Genomic DNA, 21,976 nt, shown 5'->3' with positions numbered 1-21,976 from the left:
GTACATCTAGCCGTCATTTAATCACAAAAATATAAAATAAAGGGATGAAAAATATAGCATTTTATATTCTCATTAATTTGCTGGGCTACTTGCCATTTAGCTGTTTCATTTATCTTCTTCACAGCTAATAGAGATTCTGATAATAATAAAGTAAAATGCTGGCATACATTTTGCGGTCATGGCTTTTTATTTATTTATTTTTCTCCTTTTTCCTGTTAAATCCGGTTAAATCAATGAATATTTATTCGATTTTTCGGCTGTTAGTGCTAACTTAATCAAAAAATATTTTTTCATTACATGCACATTTATCAAAATGTTCCCCGTCCACTATGCGTTGAGAATTCATTTTCAATCCTTGACTGAAAAGTCTATGCAGATGACAGAAATCCCATTTGGCATTGAGACGGGCGTTAAATATATATATATATATACACACACACACGATACCATCACTTCAAAGGTACGAAAACAAAAGAAACTGGGTTAGGATTGACGAGACTATTCGTCTTGTGCTCATGAACCATATATTTTTTTCTTTTATAGTTTTGGTGGCAAGTGGTTTATTATTATTATTATAGTTGTTGTTGTTATTGTTTGATACAATGGTCATCACATCACATAACAACTAATTATGGAGCTACTTTAGTTTTTCTAAATATATTCAACATTCTAGTACTTCTTCTTCCATTGTCTTGGTTCAAGACATGTTTCGTATTTAGATTAGGGAAAAAAAAAATTTAGTATACTTAGGTTGTAGCTAACAAACAAGAGTCAATATTTTTTCTGTACAATAGATATCCACTAATACATCCGGTATCTGCCAAACATCGAAGATTGCTTTTAGTGTAGGTGACATTGTTCAGTCTAATTATTGATCAAGAATTAAAGAAGATATATTAGAAAATTTAATGTGTTAAAGGACTGGAAAGGCAGAGCTTCGAATCTAAGATAAAGTGAACAAGTTAATAGTTGAAGATTTTTAAGAGTTGACTTTATAATTTCTAAGCTCTTGTTTGATCCCCATTTTAAGAGAAAGAATGAATTTTTGAATAGTGTATTTATAAAAAATGTGTGGTTAAAAAATAAGGAAATTTTTTAAGACTTGCATGTGATATTATTTTATTAAAAAATGTATAGTTGAAATGATATCAAAACACTCTTGAAAAATGTAATTTTTTTTCAAAAGAATTAGTTGCGATGTCGATAAATGGTTTATCACTATTGTTTGTTAAACACTGTCGATTAATTTAATTGAGAAAAAGTACTCCCCATTTCTGTTTAGAGAATACTATTATGCATTATGTCATCATCATAGTTCTCCCTATTATAATTCGCTTATGGTCAAAACCTAATTTTTTCATCAAATTATTTCGATAGCACAATATATCTAAAATTGATATGCTACAATGCAGTGATATGAAAAGTAGAGAATACTGAGAATAAATAAGTAGTTTGAAACTTTATCTCATCTGGATAATATATTTTATAACGCAATTTGCTAATTATCAATTTTGATAGACCAATTCTCGCAGTATTAGGGAGAGGAATTAACAAGCGTAAAATAATATATAAATGCATCATTATCTAAATCCTCACAAAAGATAATTTGAACCAAAATTCGAATAATTTTTTTTAGATACATTTACTGACCAAAGTGATCAACAATATCTCACACACCAAATTTAAATGCCCCAACTCAAACTAACGTTGTAGAGGACAATTAGTTGATATTATATTTGATAGATATATGCACACTTGAAGTGTGATAATATTCGATTCTAATCTCTAAACGAAAATGAAGTAATTAGAAAAGATGATCGTATAAAAGAGATATATATTAAGTATTTAGACATAACAAATTAAAAAATCTAGAAGAAGTTTAATTACTTAAAATAATGAAATTTAGGATATCTCAATAAATTATATCATTATAGAAAAGAATGAATTGAAAAAGAATAGTACCGACAATATTTTTATACATGATGTACTGTATCATATTATGAATAATTAGGAATTGAAATAAATGCGTCGAAATATATTGATCGAAATAATAATTAGCCAAATAAATGGAACGCAATCCCAAATTGAATTTATTAGAGAAACTTAGCATCTGTTTGGAGGGCATTTTTTGGAAGAAGAAAATGAATTTTTGGACCGTTTGTTGGTCACTTGGGCCCCACATGAGAGTGTAATGGTCAATTGTTGCGACTGCCAACAGGTGCTAACAGTAGTGAAATGAATTTTTTGGTCCAAAAATGCCCTCCAAACAAAGTTTTTAGACCCGCAGTCCAAAAATCTAAAAGTGTATACATACATAGAAAGGAAATGGAAAACTAAAGTCATAATATGAAATGCACAACTCTCAATATAATGAATTTCGCAAAAATCATGGCGGATGAAATCACAAGTTTATATCATGTTATCTTGACGATTCATGAACTTAAAATATATTATAGTCAATTAATCTAGTATAACTAGTAATGTTAACCTTGAAGGATTTATTATGCCTGAAGCATAATTCAAGTAAAATTGTTATGAGAGGGAGTGAATACACGTTGCACTATTTTGCTCTTGACCAAAGTTTTGTCTCATTGAGTTTTTCTGGCAAGATTTTTAATGAGACAACTTTTGTAACGTACTTAAAGGAATAAATATACTCTTTTTCCTTTATTAGGATTTTTTCACAATGTTTTAATGAAGCACATTTTTTGTGTAATGAATATCCATAATATACAAGACATTTAGCTTCAAAATAGTACTATATATATATATATATATATATATATGAAAAAATTAAGTTTACTTGTAAACTCCAATTTGACAATCATTAAAAAGATTTTTTTTAATGAAGAAAGTGAGTTTTAAAATAGTAATTTTTTAAAGAATGTGTAGATAAAAAGTAGAAAAAAAATTAGATTTACATGCAAAATATTTTAGTGTTAGGACGTATTGTTGAAAGTGAGTTTGAAAAAAAAAATGATTTTTATCTTAATTATGGTCAAACAGAGGCTTATTTTTTTGAAAGAAGTGAAAATTAAAAAAAAAGTTTGAGGAAAATAATATTTAAAAATTTGCTAACATGAGTTACGAAATTTAGGGTTTGTTTGAATATTTTTTGGGGAAAAATAGTTTTTTTTTTTTTTTTTTTAGAATTTGTGATTAAAAAGTATGAAAAAAAATTAAATTTAATTTCAAAATTATTTTATTTGAATAATGTGTGATTGAAAATAAATTTGAGGAAAAATAAATTTCAAGTGTTAGCTCAAGTTAAAACCCTAAACCCAGAGAGTGAGTGCTCCGCTCTCCACCAACACCATCCACCTCGACCATAGTTGATGGCCCTACACTCACTTCGCGTCCGCAACACCCATTCCTCTCTTCTTCTCTCTTCCACCACCACTTCCGCCACATCCACCCCAAACCCATTTTGCCACAACCTTTTACCAATTCCTCCAACATGATATCTATTAATACATCCGATATCTACCTAGCATTGGAGTTTGCTTTTAGTGTAGATGATATGATCAATCTAATTATAAATCAAGCATTAAATAAGACTATATTAGAGAATTTAATGTGCTAAAGGATTGGAAAGGCGAGGAGCTTTGAAGATAAGATAAAGTGAACAAGTTGATAGTTGAAGATTTTTAAGAGTCGACTTCATAATTTATAAGTATTGTTTATGTTGTTATTATTATTTTTTAAATTGTACAAGCAATACCTCGTTCATATGCATTTTTAAATTCGCAAACGTTAAAATTAATATGTTCCAACATCAATAAAAGGAGGAGAATTTTATTTTATTTTTTAAAACGAGTAGGATCATGGGCTCAAGGACGGCTCAACTCTGCTCAGCCCACACACCAATGGACTCAATTGAATTAGGTTTTGGGCACGAGTTGGGCTCATGCATTTATGGGTTTAGCCGCATCAACTCGACCTATTTTCACCTCTACATTTGACTTAGATTTAACAGATTTCTTTAAAATATATTTTTTTTAAATTCATCTTTTTTTTAAAAAAAAAAAAGGAAAATTTTAAATTTATGTGTAAGCTCCTGTTTGACAATTATTAAAAAGAATTTTTTGTGGAAAATGAATTTTTGAATAACGTGTGGTTAAAAGATACGAAAAAGTTTGGTTTTACGTGATAATATTTTATTGTGATGACGTATGATTTAAAATGAATTAAAAAAAATTGTCGAACAGAGTAGTTTTACCAAGAGAAATGAAAATTAAAAATGAGTTAGAGGAAAATAGTATTTAAAAATGTGCTAACACAAGTTACAAGATTAAGAGTTTTTTTATTTTTATTTTTTTGGGTGGGGCCTGGGGAGGTGGGCGAAGGTTTTTTTGGAGCATTTGAGGTTAAAAAATATGAAAGAAAATTGGATTTAATTTTTAAAACTATTTTATTTGGATAATGTGTGTTTAAAAATAAATTTTTAATGAGGTTTTAGCTCAATTTAAAATCCTAAATCCTGATATTGAGTCCCCCCACTCTCCACATCTAACACCGTCAATGGCCCTTTACTGACTCCTTGTCCAGCAACACATCTCCTCCTTGTCTAGTACCACTTCTCAGTTCTCTCTCATACCCATTTAGCCGCAACCCTCTATTCCTTTCTCCAACACGATATCTACATATAGCTCCAGTATCTACCTAGCATCAAATTTTATTTTATTTTTCATGCTGCTTTAGGAATGGCAATCGGGTTCGCCTTCTCGAACCGAGCCCATTTCGCGGAGTCGGCTCGAGCTGGGCGAGCCCGTTATAAAAAAAAAAAAAAAAACTAAATCTTCTATCTGTTTCACAGCTTTTTGGCAGCTTAAAAAAAGCTACGAAACAGGCAACTAAGCTAAGGCAGCTTTAAAAGAAGGACCAAAAAAACCAAAAAACAAAAATCGAGTAAGCTTGGCTCGTTAAAGTCCAAGCCGAAAGTTCGGTTCGAGCCTTAAGGCCGAATTTTTGCTCGGCTCAACTCGAGCCAAAAAAACCATCTTTCAAAAAACTGAGCCGAATTGAGAGTTTAGCCTCGTTGACACCCCTAAGTATAGGTGACATTGTTTAGTCTAATTATAGATCAAGAATTAAAGAAGACATATTAAAGAATTTAATGTATTAAAGGACTGGAAAGGCGAGGAGCTTCGATGTAAGATAAAGTGAACAAGTAAATAGTTGAAAATTTTTAAGAGTTGACTTCGTGATTTGCAAGTGTTATTAACATTTTTTTTTTAATTATACAAGCAATATCTTGTTCGTATATATTTTTAATTTCGCATACGTTAAAATTATCAGGTTCCGAGCTCAAAAAAAGGAATATGATTTATATTTATATTTTAAAAAAAGAGTCGGATCATGGGCTCATGGACGTCTCGACTCTGCCCACGATCCAAAGGACTACATTGAGTTAGGTTCTGGGCATGAGTTGAGCTCATGAGGTTCAAGTCGGCTCAATTCGACCCGATTCCTCCTTTACATTTGACTTGTGTTCACACACACACACATATATATACACACACTAGATGCTATCACGTGCGTTGCACGAATTTTGTATTTATCGTTTTTTAATTAGTGTATGAATTTTAGTTTGTTTTAGAAAGTTTTTAAAACAATATCTAAAAATATTTCCATAATATAAAAAAATAATTGTAAATTATTTTTACAATTGCATAACAGTATGTTATCTAAAAAAAATATGCTTATATATTTCATACTTGAATAAGAAATATACAAACTATTTTGCTTGTATTTTTTGATAGTGTTGATATGATTGAATTGAATGTGAAGATTATATTTCTAAATTTTGTGTAATTCAATATTGTAAAATTGAAAAAAAAAAAACTCTTCGCACTGTACGGAGAGAGTTGAACCAAATGAGAAGTACAAATAAAAAAATAAAAAAAAGTGCAGAGAGAAAAAAACTTCTTCACACAGTGCGGAGAGAGTTGAACCATATGTGAGAGTTGGCAAACTCTTTGCACAGTGCAGAGTAAAAAAACAATTACTCCGCATAGTGCAAAGAGATGACAAACCAACTCTTCGCATAGTACGGAGAGCAAAAAAAACTCTCTACACTGTGCGGAGAGAGTTAATCTCTTCGCACAGTGCGGAGAGTTGGTCCGCACCATGACAAAACTCTTCACACTGCCGCACAATGTGTAGAGGGTTGAACAATGTGCGAAGTAAAAAAAAGTGCGAAGAGAAAAAAAACTCTCCACACAGTGAGGAATAAAAAAAAACTCTCCGCACAATGCAAAAAGATGACAAACCAGATCTCCGCACAGTATAGAGAAAAAAAACTCTCCGTACAGTACGGAGAGTTATTTTCAAATTCCTTAATTACAAGTCAAATTTCAAAATTATAAATTTTTCGTATATACAAAGAAACAGAGTCCAAAAACATGGCTCAAAATCAATTATGTCTTTTCTAAATTCCAGTCACAGCTCAATTTTTGAGCATCCAAATCATATTTATGATACTGGAAAGGAGCTTTCTCGTGATTCATGCAATGAAACAATATGTGAGCTATGCAAAGAATGGGATATTGATAGTATTATGACATTGCTTTCACAAATGGAGGCTCTAGGGTACCACCCAAATTCAATATTTTTATACTTGCTTGATAACAGCTCTTGGACATTAGAAGCGAATACAATTTTCAATGAAATTATATTTTCGGGTTGTAGGCCAGGAATTAAAGTGTTCAATACATTGCTCAAAAGTCGTTTGAGAAAAGACCTCTTGAAATTTGCAGATAAAGTTCTGAGAGTTTTTGTTTTTCACTTCACACTATGCGAAGAGATGGTTTGTCATCTCTCTGCACTTTGCGAAGTCTTTTTTTTTTTTGTTCATGTGCGGAGATTTTTTTTTGTCTCATGGAGTTTATATATACTAAAATTATTATTATTTTTTTAATGTTGTTGGCATGATACTTGTGTAGAAAAATATTTGTCAATCACTATAAACATAATTCTTCATAAAATGTAAAAAATAAAAATACGTAATAAATATTCTTATTACGCTAATAAAATTACAATATATATTTTTTTACAAATAACATAAAAAAGTCATTTTTATTTTCAACCAAAAAAATATTTAAAAATTAGCAATTTCATAACCATTTTTTTTAATTCTCGAAAATGCAATTATAAAAAAAGAAACAATATTGAATTACAATATTTAATACTTAAGAAATTCAATATTAAATAAAATTTATACATTTATAACAAATTATAATCCATATATACAGCTTACTGTATTTGCAGACAGCTTACCGTATATACTGTCTACCGTATTTGCACCTTACCGTATATGCTGCCTATTGTATTTGCAGCCTAACGTATTTGCAAATAACTTGCCGTATTTACGGCTTACAGTATATGTTGTCTACCGTATTTGCAACTTACTATATTTTTATATACTGATTTTTGCACTTACAATTACTGAGAATGCAGAACACCGTACATTCACTTATCAAACCGAATTTCAAAAAAAAATTTCAGATTTTTATTTTTTCAATATAAGTATAAAATAAATATTAAATATATATGAAACACAAAATATAAATACATATGAATACGGTGTTAAATTTTCAATCTTCCAATATTGAATTACACAAAATTTAGAAATATAATCTTTACATTCAACTCAATCATATCAACATTATCAAAACAAGCAAAATAATTTGTATAATCTCGTATATTTCTTATTCAAGTATGAAATATATAAATATATTTTTTTTAGATGACACAATACTGTTATGTAATTGTAATAATAATTTGCAATTATTTTCTTATATCATGGAAATATTTCTAGATATTACTTCAAAAACTTTCCAAAAAACTAAAATTCATACACTAATAAAAATACAATAGATGTAAAATTCATGCAACGCACGTGACAGTTACTGTGCAGAGAGTTTTTTGTTTTTTTTTTTAACTTTGCACTGTACGAAGAGTTTGCCAACTCTCCGCACTGTTCGATTTTTTTCTTTTTTTACTCTACACTGTACGGAGAGCCCGCACTTTGTGAGGACAGTATCCGCACAGATTGTGCGGACTGTTCGCACAGAATGTCATCTCCCCGCACTGTGCAGAGAGTTTTGCCATAGTGTTTGTCATCTCTCCGTACTGTGCGAAGAGATTTTGTTTTTACTTTGCACTGTACGGAGAGTTGGCAAACTCTCCGTACATGGTTTGTCATCTTTTCGTACTATGCGGATGAATTTTTTCTTCATTTTTTACTCCGCACATGGTTTGCCATCTCTCCGCACTGTGCGAAGAGTTTATTATTATTATTATTTTAAAGCTCATGTGCAAAAAGATTTTTTTTTTTGCTCATAACAGTTTATATTTACTAAAATTATTATTATTATTTTTAATGCTAATGGCATGATATGTGAAAGAACATTTAATTGACATAATTATTTTTTTAATGTTAGTGGGATGATGTGTGGAAGAACATTTATTTGACATAAACAAAATGAAAAATAAAAAATGACATTACGCATAGTAAAATTGGATTCATTTACTTTTCCATGAATAATACACACTCATTTTCTTTTTTATTAGAAGTTAGATATATATACATACACACACACGTGGTCAAAGAAGGAAAATTTTAAGTTTGAGTGTGAGCTTACATTTGACAATCATTAAAAAGAGGTTTTTTTTTTTTTTTTAATTTACGTGTAAAATTTTTTATTACGAAAATTAGTTTGATAAAAAAGAGTTTTTTCTTAATGGTTATCAAATAGGGGATTATTTTACCAAGAGAAATAGAAATTAAAAATGACTTTAAAAAAATAATAATTAAAAATATATTAACATGAGATACAAAATTAGGTGTTTGTTGGATTTTTATTTATTTTTTTTTTTTTTTTGCTTAGAAAGTTTGAAAAATAAAATGGATTTAATGTTAAAATTATTTTATTTTGATAATGTGGATTGAAAATGAATATGAGGGTGTTAGCTTAAAACCCTAAACCTGAGTCCCCAACTTTCCACCACTACAAACAACTCCTCCACCGCCTATGGCCCTTAACTCACTCCGCCTTCGCGGCACCCGATTCCTCTCCTCCTCCCTCCTCCACCACCACTTCTCCCTCCTCCACTCTGAACCCATTTTGCCACAACCTTCTACCCCTTCCTCCAACACTACCATCACATTCGCTACTGGAACCTTTCTCTCCCAATCAAGGCGATCCTTAACTTCCACTACCACACTGTCCCTATCTTCTCGGAACCGCTCGTTCAACCCGGAGACCGACGAGATCGGGCCGGACACCATCCTCTTCGAAGGATGCGATTACAATCACTGGCTTATCACCATCGATTTCCCCAAGGATCCCGCCCCCACTCGCGAAGAAATGATCGAATTCTATGTCCAGACTGCAGCCAAAGTATTCGGAAGGTCCCTCTTTAAACCTTAATTATATATCTTTTGTATATTCTAGCTCGTGCCTTGAACGTTTGAGTTTCAAAATTATAGTGACCCTTTAACTATCTTTATTGGATCAGTTGATATTATTTTTTGTGTATATTTTATCATATAATAGTCTATTTCCTTCTGTGAGTATTAAGAACTGTGTAGAAACTTAGGAGAGTGTGTTATTTCAATTATATGTTTTTTCTGTTCTCTCTTTTGCAGCTTATATAGAAAATTCTTGTTCTGTGTTTTTTTCAGTTCTCTATTTTGTGGGACAAGCTGAGTTTGTTTGTTGGTATTGTGTTTGTTCGCATTCTTGCAAGTGGTAGTTTAATTTTTGTTGTTGAGCTGTGAGTAACTAAAGAGAAAATATTGTGCTTCTAGTAGAAAATGTTTCTTCGTGTCCTTTGAATTTTTATTTATTCAAAATTCTGGATTGGAGGGGGTTTATTTCATTCTCATTATATATGTAGTTTTCCACTTGAAATAGGTTTGGACGTTAGATTTAGTGAGCAAAAATGGGAGGGAAGCGGTAGGGGTGAAAAAAAAAAAAAAAAAAAAAAAACCATCAAACCAAATCGAAATTGTAGTTTTGAAACCATTGGTTTGGGTTCACGTTGTTTAGGCTTTGACCATTTTGAAACTGAACCAACTCATTTGGAAATGATTGGGTTTAGGTGTCGATAGTTAAGAAATGCTTGAAACCAAATTGATTGTTCACCCAATTTTTTATGTTTGAAATACTTGTTTTACCTAGTATATATTATCTATTGATCAATTTATATTTCAACAAATTCACTTGCTAGTCAGCTTATATTGGCTCTTTAAGAAAATAATGATTTATTCATGATAATACTTTCCTTATTTAGCCCTTGTTTGAGCCCCATTTTTGGACCAAAATACAATTTAGAACAGTGTTTTGTTGGAAAATGTGTGTTAAAAAGTAAAGAAAAGTTTTGGATTTATATATAAAATTATTTGATAGAAGAATGTGTGATTGAAAATGAGTTTTGAAAAAAATGAATTTTTGAAAAAATGGGGGCCAGCATAGGCTTAATGAATGAAATCGCAAGCTTAAATTTTATGTTTAAATTTATATAAATTTGTTGGTTTAAAATTGTATTGGACAAGCATATTAGTATTGAAACGTTTATGGTCAGAACTTATAAGGTTTTAATTTAAGTGGTAAATTGAAATTTTGGACTTTTTATTTTTTCACTTGTTTCATAAATGCTATTTGTATATTGCTAAATACTGCAAAAAATGGTTTGGTTTGGAAATTGAAATGGTTTGATTTGGTTTTGAATTTTTCTAAACCGTTTAAAGTAGTTTGATTTGAAAATAGTTAAAAAACCGCCAAATCAAACTTTGTTCACCCTTGGGAAACAATAAATGAAGTGGCATTTGAGTTCACATTTTCTCTTGGAATGATATATTATTGCAATCAGAGGTTCTAGTATGTGTTGAACATTAGGGATAATGCATACATTTTTAGCTCATGTTTGATTCCCATTCTTTGGCTACAAAAATGAAAAATATGACCGTTATTGATCATATCAAGTCAACATATTTGACTTTCTAATTCTTGTGGGTGTCCCGTAATGGTTTTATTTTTCATTCTCATTCTTCAATCTATGGGAATCAAACGGGGCCTTAGTATTGATTCCCTTATGAGTACTGCCGCCTTTCCCTGATCTTTATCTTTAATTTCTTTCATCTTGATCATGAAACAAAGGAATGCAATAGGCAGCACCCAGGGCATTCCTTTCTATCCCCTTTTACTTTATTTTCTCACAGAAAGTGGAGGATGCAATGCATAGTGTGTGCGTTGCATGTTTGTTAGGGAGGACGGCATAGCACTCGATGGTAATAAGGAAGATGAAGAACCTATAATAATTTGCATTATATTGTCCAATACTATATACCACCTGATGATTTTGGTTGGATATTAGTATGGTGTTAGTTGCACTATATTAGACACCTGCACATGTACAGAATTTGATTATATCCACAAAATGCTGACTTCTGTTTGGTGTAACTGTAAGGTGTTTCAATAAACTAGAGAGGAATTTACTTTTGTTTGGGGTTTGACCAAGAATCAATGATGTCTTTCCAGTTTTAACAATTCAATCCTGCATTCATCGTGTTGCTGTAGAATTTTGGTTTATGTGAATTTTTTTTATTATTATTATTTTTTTCTGGGTTGGAGACTAAGCCCCTGATTGATTTTATATAAAAATCAGATTTTTAATATATTTTGATAAAAATTGATGAAATGTGTAATTGAAAAGTTGCGAGTCTCATAAAATGTAGGATTAAAATTAATTGTTGATTTAGATTTAGATTTTATTTTGTTTTTTAGCCAAATCAAACTGGGGCTAATTAGATTTATACATGGTCGAAAGAAAACAAAAATGAATTGAAGTATTTCCCTTTATTTATATTTTGGTTAATGAACAAATGGTTTGTGGGAGGAATGTGTTGTTGCTCTCGACCTGTCACTCTAAACATATCTGTCCATATTTCATCTGAGTTAGCATGGATCTAAAAATTGACATGGATAATTATGATCTACTGCCATGTAGTATACGAATGACAACATAAACTGATGGAATTTTTAACTTCAACAATGAAATTTGTTTGGACATTTTTGAACTAGCATGCTTGCAATTTTGGGGCCCACCTCTGATAGTTGTTTGCCCCTTGACTTCTTTTGGACTTACAGTGTAATTAGACATTTGTGTAATTTTCTAAACTTCTCTCTTGGATGTTTACTAAGATTTAGCAACCTTTCTATCATTTGTTAAATGATTACTAAAAGGTAATGATTTGTAGCATGTATTAAGTGTTACCTCTTTGTGGTTAATTTCAGTTGCTTCATACGAAATCCTGATTACTTGATCATTTTACGTTGAACCATCATTGGTTTCAGTGTGGAAGAGGCGAAGAAGAAAATATATGCAATAAGTACAACTACATATCAAGGCTTTCAGGTTGAGTGTTCAGAGGAAACATCAGAGAAGTTTAAGGGTAGGTGTTCTACATTGCTTCATGACAACGATTGCATTTGTCACCAGTATTAATTTTTAAAATTTTCTGTTATTAGGTCTACCTGGAGTTGTATTTATATTACCAGATTCCTACATCGATCCTGTAAATAAGGAATATGGAGGTAAGGGTGCTATCTAACTCAGATATGAGTCGACTGTCTGCATGTTTATGTGATAGTAAACTAGCCCTTGTGTTGTTCAGGAGACAAGTATGTCAATGGAGAAATTTTTCCTAGACCACCGCCACTTTATAGAGGGAGACAGGGAGGAAACAGGCAAAGTCGTCCGAGAGGCCAAACATCATATCAGCAAGGAAATGCATCTTATAATGACTCACCACCGAGAAATCATGGTTGGAACTATGGCCCACCACCACAGCAGCAGAACTATGGCCCACCGCCGCCGCAGCAGAACTATGGCCCGCCGCCGCAGCAGCCGAACTATGGCCCACCTTCACAGCAGCCAAACTTTGGGCCACCTTCACAGCAGCCGAACTATTGCCCACCTCCACAGCCAAACTATGGCCCACCTCCACAGCCAAACTATGGCCCACCGCCACGGCAAAACTTTGGGCCTTCACAGCATCACAGTCATGGCCAGCCACCAAATTTCCCACCTCAACAGAATTACAGTCCACCTGGAGCAGGGGAAAGAAGTGGTCCTGCACCACCAAATTATACCCCTGGAGGATGGGATAACAGCAGGAGAGATCCAATGCCTTCATTCCAGGGAAATTACGAGCAGTCTGGGAATTATAATGTTCAAGGACAAAGTGATTTATCACGAAGAAATCAGTAGAGTGTACCTCCCGAGCAAAAGGGCTTTATTAGACACGATCAAACCCATGGAATTGATCACAAGTTTTCTCAGGTTGATCAGAGGAGCAACAAGTAAGCACGAGAACATAAAAAAAAATTCTTCGATTGGGGGATAGATAACTCTCTCTTTTGTTAGTCTTTATTAGTTGCTCTTGAAATGGTTGCAGATTGTTAATATGTTAATTCACTGTGGCATTATGCAAAAGGCTTAAATAATCTTCTCATTCTGTGCAAGTGTTTGATTTCCGTTTGAGAGTGATTGGTTTTAGTCATTTGAATAATCTTCTCATTCTGTGCGAGTGTTTGATTCCCACTTGAGAGTGATTGGTTTTAGTCATTTCATATTTCGTTTTACCTTTACCTGAAATATTTTTGAATTTTTCCCCCATAGGTTGATATATGGATGAAGTTTTTGACTGAGGAAATATGTAGCACTTGAACATAAAACATCTTCTTGATCAAGTTGTGAACTGATTTTTTTTTTTTTAACTTCTAATTGATGATGTTTAAGAAGGAAAATTGTGACTGCAAATGAAGTTTCTGCTGCACTTGCGCACGGACATGAACAGTTGCATCCATGGCTAGGGATCTGCATTCTTCTGCCACTTTTACTTCCATTCTCAGAATGTTTTCTTATTTTGCCAAAATTTATTTTTAACTCTTTGCTGTCACTATTAGATTAGTAGTGTGAGTTTTTAGCGAAGATTATCGTGTTCTATGCAAGTAGGTCTTCCTTCAGTTATATCTCGGTATTTGACTCATCATCATTTTTCTCTTCCTCCTTTCCTATTGATTCATGTATCGATAGGGAATGGTATTCTTGTGTGATTTTAGCTGTTGGTTCTATCAGCCCTCATTTATGCGTATTATATCTTGAATCTGATTTCTATTGGTTGGTTATTCGTATTTCAAGATATTGATTTGGTCAGATTATTAAAATCATCGTGTTTTTGACATTACAGCAGATGTTTTGTTGTCGTTTTTTTTCGATCGAATATGTTTTGTGAAATAGTAATTGGCATCTTGCCGAGCTGTAGGCAGGCAGGGGATTTACCATACAGAAGTTAATACCTACTCCATCATTCACTTTTAGTACATAGTATAATTCACTGTTTGGTTTTGATGAAGGCTCTATTTGACCCACATTCTTTCAAAAAAACACATTTTTAAACAGTGATTTAACATCATTTTTTAATAAAATAATATTATACGTAAATCCAAAATATTTTCTTATTTTTTAACCACACATTTTTCTTCAATTCGCTATTCAAAAATGTATGATTATGAAAAATTAAATGCAAATTTAATTTTTTTTTTAATTTTTTAATCACATTTTTCATCAATACACTATTCAAAAATGTATTGCCAAAGTAATGATGACCTGCAAGGGCTGAAATTCGAGGACTTGGAATTGGCCATTTCGGGCGGCGATGACATCACCTGTGGCAAGTGTCTCTGATTGATAGGGTGATGTGACAAGGGATAATCATGATGTTTTTCTAAGATAACGGCGGGTAACTCTAACCTGAGAGTGTGGGCCAAACTTACGTTTAACTGAGGTGGGGTTAACGAACTGTTTTTACCAGATCGGAGTTCAGATGTCAACAAACATTATAAGTTTAACCCATGAATTAGGAAGGTGAACCTCCTCAAGAACTGACTGTAAGAATATCCATTTCAATCTATCATAAGCTTTCTCTAAATCTATTTTAATAGCCATAGCCCCTTCTTTACACTTCAAAGTTCTCATTGAATGCAAAGTTTCTTTGACTACAATAATATTATTAATTGTGTGCCACCAAGGAACAAAGCTCGACTGTGTTTTCCCAATTAGTCTAGTAAGTAGAGGTCTCATTCTCTCAACTAAGGCTTTGCTCTCTAGCTTTAATGGGATTGAGCACAAGCTAATAGGACAAAATTGGCTAATATATTTTGGCCCCTCTACCATAGGAATCAAGGTAATTAAAGTTCTATTTAAGAGAGGATCGAATTCACCCTTTTCCAAAGCTTCAATAACAAAGAGTGAAATCCCTTCCAACGACATTCACATTCCAAGCTTTTTGGAAAAAAGAAATAGGATAACCATCAGCTCTAGGACTTTTATTGGGATTCATTGTGAAAAATGCCATTTTAACTTCAGCTGCCGAAACCTTCTTGGATAACATTATGTGTTCTTGATTATTCAACCCCAAATTTTCTTCAGACTTAAGTGAATAAGTACCGATCACAGAATCATCTTTATAAATATTTTCAAAAAAACCTACAACTATATTTTTTAAATCCTTTACATCCTCACACCAAGTGTCCTCATCTTTCTTTAACATTAAAATGTTTTTCTTGTATTTCCTACCTCGAAGAACATTATGAAAAAATTTGGTGTTGTTATCTCCCGATTTGAGCCAGTCTACTCGTGCTTTCTGTCTCAACAAAGTCTCATCTTGAAAACAAACCAAGTTATATTCTTCTACCAATATAACTTCAATGATTTGTAAAAATCGTTAGGCCCATTATCTAATCGTTTCTCAATTTCATTCAACCTTGCAAGAAGTCTTCTCTTTTTTCTATAAATATCCCCAAACTTCTTTTTACTCCAAAATTTCAAAGAGTTTGCAGGAGAATTCAATGTTGGGGACATATCATCATTCCCATAATGCCAATTCCGTTTCAACTCTTCCAAAAAATCGTCATGTAACATCCATGCACACTCAAATCGAAAAAGGCAAATCTTGGTTCATATTTTTCACCTGGTTGCTACCCTTTACACATAGGATGATGATCTGAATGTGTTCTAGGCAAGTTAGTAACTAAACAAGATTGAAAAAGATCACACCATTTAGAATTTGCTATAGCCCGATCAATTCTAACTCTTGTATACTGCAGACCCTCCCTTTTGTTGCACCAAGTAAATTTTGGTCTTGAAGCTTCGAAGTCTAGCAAATTACAGAAATTCATACACTCTACCATCTTTTGGCATTGGTTAACATTAACACCTCGTCTGCTGCATTTTTCTTTTGCTAAAATAACTTGGTTAAAATCACTAATAACTAACCAAAGTAGTTGATGGAAAGTGCTTGCAAGTTTCATAGAATCCCATATTAACTTCCTTTCTTCGGCATCTGGACTCCCATAAACTGCAGTTATCAACCATTCAGGCTTGCCTGGTTGCTTCACAAATGCATGTATAAGTTGAGAAAAGTAAGCTGATATTTCAACTTCAACTTCTCTTGAATTCCAGAATAGCCAAATTCTACTAGAGAAACCCATTGCTTCCACTCTAAAAAGATCCGAGAACCCTATCTACTTACATGTCCTTGTAGCACAATACCCTGCAATCCTTGGTTCTAAAACTATTAAGATGTGTAATCTATGGGTGAAATCAAATTCTTGAAATTACGAATGTATCTCTTCCAGGCAGCCCCTTGAACATTCCAACTTATTATATTAAGCATAAAATAATGAGTAATGTAATAAGACTCCAAATCATGACTTCATGACATCAGATCCAAGATCCTTAACCTCCATACTACCACTCACATCCCTCACTAGGATAATAGCATTATTCATAAGGTCTGCTCTTTCTTTAGCCGCCCTATTAACTCCTATTCCAACTGAAGCCATATCTCTTTTAAGAGTCGGAGGATCATTGGTATGAGGGCGTGCTAAAAAATTATCCATTGCATCCTCTCCCTCATGTGTTCTAGAATAGCTAGAGGATTATTAATTATTGGAAACATCCCTCAAAATACCCTCATTTTTCTACCTTCTTTTTCTCCTTAAATACAGACTTAGAAGAAACAACTTGAACTGCATCGTCCTGGATTCATTTCCCTTTATCACTCTTTTCTGAGGTATCTTCATTAGAAACCAGAGCTAATGCCTGAAGGTTCTTTTTCAGAACCTCTCTATCGCTTGTAATATTTACCCTAGACATCCCAAATGAAGCTCATTGATCGCACTGACCTATTAACACTAGTGTTGTCCCTCGACACTTCTTTCACTGGCTTCTTATCGTTACCATCAGTTTTGGCATTCACGGGCTTTTATATTTCTTTTTGTCAATCATCCAGTGTCCAAACCATTCATTCTCAAGCTCCTTCTAAACAAATTTTCCTTCTCAACCATTCTATGTGCCCGTTCTTCAATTTGGCCCTCATCTTCCTTTCTCATGACTTCACAGTCCAAATCATTATGACCAAACATTCCACAGTAAAAACATAGCCTTTTTAAACTTTCATATTCTACTCTTTGCCAACGCCCCCCTACGAATATTTTCGAAACAAGTGGCTTTGTCAAATTCAATTCAACACACATTCCTATGAACTTGCCTCACAATATGTTCGATGTAGTTCTATCAATCCTGACTGACTTGCCAATTGAGTTTCCCATTCGTCTCAAGATCGAACTATCGTAGAATTCCAGTGGCAAGCCAAGAAAACGAACCCAAGCAGCTACAATATCAATTGTCGCTTCCTCCGATTGAAATTCAGGGCTCCATCTCCTCACAGTCATATAATGACCAACTATAATCCAAGTATCATTCTCCAAAAAATAATTGTAAACCAATTTCAAACCAAATCTGATACAATAGAATCCATTATCCATATTCACTGCCTTAAAGCTTTCTTTAAGCTACCGCAATTGTTTGATCCAATTGCAAAGATAGGTATAGCTAATTGGACAACCCAGTAACTTAACAATCAACGTATTAGTCCAAGGTCTTCATATACAAATTTTCTCCTCCTTAGTCAATTGTATGGAAGGACCATCAAGAACATCCTCCAGAACATAGTCGTCTGAGATTGTCCCGTCATCCTCAATTTGCCCTTCATCTTCTGCCTATATTCAAATCCTCATTGCCATCAGATCCCAGACGGACCCCCTTTTTTGTCCTACCCTCTCGCTTCTTGTCTCTATCAGAAAAGTATGCAATTGGTGGCTCGTCGGTCGTCTCGTCCTCCATTGCCGCTGAATTCAACCTTTGAATTTATTTTTTTCACCAATTTCTACCAGTTTTCAAGAATAATAGATACACAATTGCTATTTAATAATTTTCAAGGAATGAGTTGAACTGATCGAATCTGGGTGTGGAACGAAACGGGGGTCATTCTAGAGAGAGGGGTTTCTTTTTTTTTTTTTGGAATCGCCATTCTAGAGAGAGAAAAAATACAGATTATATTAAGTAAAAATTTTAAGATAGTTTTTAAGTGCGTTTATAATTCTCCTCACACAAATGAAATTGATTAGTGCATTTTTACATACTTATTTGATTTCAAAAACATGACTAATTATTGATCAAAACATTTGAATTATGATTTAATTCTATGTAATTATGTTTTATAGGACTATATTGATGGATGTGGTGGAATTAAGATAAAAGAAACGAAAAATGACCAAAAAGGGGGAAATTCAAAGTATGAGAACTAAATTGCAACATTTCAATAATTGATTCGGATGACAAAATGAAGATTAAAGGTGTTGCGGGTTCAATTGGATGCAATTGAAAGTGAAAAGGTAGAAAATACAAGAGAAAGGATTCGAAAAAATCAAGAATCGACTTCGGGGGTTAAAATACAACATTCGGGAGTTTTTTTATAACAGAGCGACAGCCCAGTTATTTTGAGTGGGCGACTGCCCAATGTCCAAAATTAATTATCAAAAAGAAAAAGTTGGCCTGAGTGACAGCCCAGGTAAATCGCGGCGAGAAAAATCTCATTTTACTTTTTTGATTTAAATTCTTATGGAAACCAATCTTGGGGAATCTTTTAAAGCCATAGGGACATCCAAAAACATACACCACGCATTATAACACATTCATAAGGATTTTTAGAGAGGAGAACAAGACAAGAACGTGAAGATTGACATCAAGATGCAAGGATTCAATTCAAAATTTAAAGCGATAATGTCTTTTCTTTATGATTTAGTTTGTTTTCTTATTCCCATCATATTAGGCTATATTTTTATGTGCTAGGAGATCGATGAACCTTGTAATGTGATTCTTAATTCTTTGTTTCATATTTTTAACATTAAAACACGTTTGATTATTTTGAATGGTTTATATGAATTTAATTTTTTCCGCAATTAAGGGTTCGTAATTGTGTGAGTTTGGGTGACTAATATCTTGCATTCGAGAGAAGGGGAATACATTCGACAAGGTATAAATCATCGTAAAGTCTAATAGAGGATAGAGATATACCGCTATGTTCTGCGTGAATCTTTAAGTGCTCACAAAACTACATGCATTCTTGTATATTTGTACCCGTCATAGAAATATAGACTGGTGGTATATGAAAGTAGGTTTAACATAACTCGAGAGAGAATATTAGATAGATTTAGGAGCATTGATTTTTCAAAATTTCGTCGTGTTGTCAATTTGTGAAATTAAGGTTAAATTAAACATTACTTGAGAATTCGTGATCTTTGTGCGCTATACAATCACTGAATATATTAAATTGCATTCTCAATATTTAATAGCATTAGCTTAGGTTAGGAAGTAATTAGGCTATAAAATCACTTGTTAAAATTTAGTTTCGGTTAAGGCCAGGATAAATAACATTGAACTAAATCTATCTTTGTGGGACGATATTCGAACTCAAATTATCCACTTTATTACTTTTTAACGAATTGTACACTTGCGGTGGTTTAAATCGAAAGAATAATTTCGTAAACAGAAGTCAAAATTAATTCATATATTGTTATTATTTGAATACATTACTTTTGCAATTAGTAATGAATAAACTCAACTTTTGCAATAATGAATAAATTCAAAACTAATTGAAATGTCAGAAAGGAATTCGACGAGGCTGCTGAAGGCCATCGTATGACCACTATTTAGAGATGTTAAGTGGGTTGAATTGTTCGACTCGATGTCTCAATCAAACTCACTAACAAGCTGGTCCACCCTGCTTTAGGGCAAGCTGAATATGAAAAATAGCTCGACTCATTTTTAACCATTCACAATAAATTTCAGTTTTAAATTTCAGTACAATAGAATTTGATTCTTCAATCCTTTGCTCTCTTACTTTGAATTTCAGATTGAAAATTGAAAATGAAATATTTTTATTACTATTTATTTTATTTTTAGCCCTTATTTTAGATTTTTTTTTGAAATTTTTTTGTGCCGAATTTATTTTCAACCACACATCTTTAAAAAAAAAAATACTTATTACATAATCACATCTAAAAATATCAACATGAGCTTAAATTCTCTAGCTTTTCTCAAATGTACAAAAAATATGACTTAATATTTATGAACTTGAATCTATTGAAGTCTAAGGGCCAACTTGGGAGTTTTTTCCACCATTTTTTACCCCTTTTTGAATCGCATCATTTATGAGAAATTAGAAAAAACGATGGTAGTTCTTGGAAGCAATGATTTTGGTGATTTAATTTGGGGAGTATTTCTCAACCCTAAATTGGTACTTTTTTGTCATTTTCAGTTTTTCTTTCAATTTTATGATCTATAAAACAATTATTTTCAATCTAAAAATTTTGTTAAAAAATAACTTGTAAATAAAAATAGAATAATTAAAATGTATTTATAAGAAAAAATTACTTTATAATTAAGTAAGTAATTTTTTTATAATTAAAATCTTACTTAAAGTAAAAAATTACTTACAAGTAAAATATTTTTGTGTAAAATTTGCTTATAAAGTAAGAAATATTGTTATGTATAAAAAATTATTTATATGTGCAAAATTAGCTTATAATTGTAAATTTACTTATATCTGAAAAATTACTCACAACTTAAAATTTAATTATATGTAAAATTCAAATTTTAACTATATATAAAATATTAGTTATAAATAAATATTAGTTATGGTATAAAATATTGTACAAGAACTTGTAAATTAAAATATTTCGCTAAAGGACGTATGTGTAAGCTTATTCTTTAAAATAATAATAATAATAATTCAGAACTATAGGATAATAAACTCCTAAACGTGAATCGTGCATCAATTGTATGAAAATTATTAATTAAAATGTATTTGATTGATTTAGTTTTCAAAAAAAAAAAATTATATTTGTCAATTTTTATTGTTGGATAAACCGTAAATGAGAGGGAAAAAAAAAAGTAAATTACTTCAAAAATAAAAGCAACTCCTTATTTTTGAAAAAAAATATGATCACATGATCAAAAGTTAGAAAATATTTTCTATGAAAAAAAGATTTCAATCAAACACCCAAAGTAAGAATTTGAGTAGAAAAATGACATTTTTCATAAAAAATGAAGTTAATCAAACACACTGGAATTGAACTATTTTAAAAATTACTATTAGAAATAACTCAAAATTAGATCCTTCGAAACCTTTTGACGCTTAAAAACCTTCACAGTTTCTTAAAGGGGCTTTTTGAACGAAAAATTAAATTTTATTTATTTTTTAATGACGGGGAACCCGCAGCCGCTATCCTTGAGGTGCGCATTGGGTAAATTTCAAGACTGACACAATAGCCCGTAAATCACGCTAACCAGATATTTTTAAAGGAGACTATGTAGTTAATTTAAGCAAGCTTGTTTGAGCTTATTTTTTGTCCAAAATATATTTTGGAATACTATTTTTAAAGGAGACTATAGAGTTAAAAATGAGAAAAAATTTTAAATTTATGTATAATATTATTTTATTAAAAATGTATAATTATATATATTTTGAAAATAATAGATGCCCACACCCAATCACAAA

At 32.0% G+C, this 21,976-nt stretch overlaps 1 protein-coding gene across 1 annotated transcript; it reads left to right on the top strand.

Annotated features, from left to right (window-relative positions):
* The first annotated feature begins 8,969 nt into the window (after nt 1–8,969).
* On the top strand, nt 8,970–13,566 carry LOC111387433 (multiple organellar RNA editing factor 4, mitochondrial-like). The gene is made up of 4 exons (XM_023011994.1): nt 8,970–9,415; nt 12,363–12,460; nt 12,537–12,602; nt 12,683–13,566. Exons 1-4 carry the CDS (start codon nt 9,036–9,038, stop codon nt 13,276–13,278), a joined length of 1,140 nt encoding a protein of 379 aa, XP_022867762.1. The 5' UTR covers nt 8,970–9,035; the 3' UTR covers nt 13,279–13,566.
* The last annotated feature ends 8,410 nt before the right edge of the window (nt 13,567–21,976 follow it).

Source organism: Olea europaea, chromosome 3, assembly GCF_002742605.1.
Source record: "Olea europaea var. sylvestris chromosome 3, O_europaea_v1, whole genome shotgun sequence".
Lineage (NCBI taxonomy): Eukaryota > Viridiplantae > Streptophyta > Magnoliopsida > Lamiales > Oleaceae > Olea > Olea europaea.
The sequence above is the reverse complement of the archived record's forward strand: the minus strand, read 5'-3'. Positions and strand labels throughout refer to the sequence as shown.

What these genes read in the sequence shown, in the direction of transcription:
- LOC111387433 (XM_023011994.1), top strand. Translation starts at nt 9,036, where the DNA reads ATGGCCCTTAACTCACTCCGCCTTCGCGGCACCCGATTCCTCTCCTCC. An exon ending in GCAGCCAAAGTATTCGGAAG is followed by an intron (nt 9,416 to 12,362) that starts GTCCCTCTTTAA and finishes CATTGGTTTCAG; the next exon opens with TGTGGAAGAGGCGAAGAAGA. An exon ending in AACATCAGAGAAGTTTAAGG is followed by an intron (nt 12,461 to 12,536) that starts GTAGGTGTTCTA and finishes TTCTGTTATTAG; the next exon opens with GTCTACCTGGAGTTGTATTT.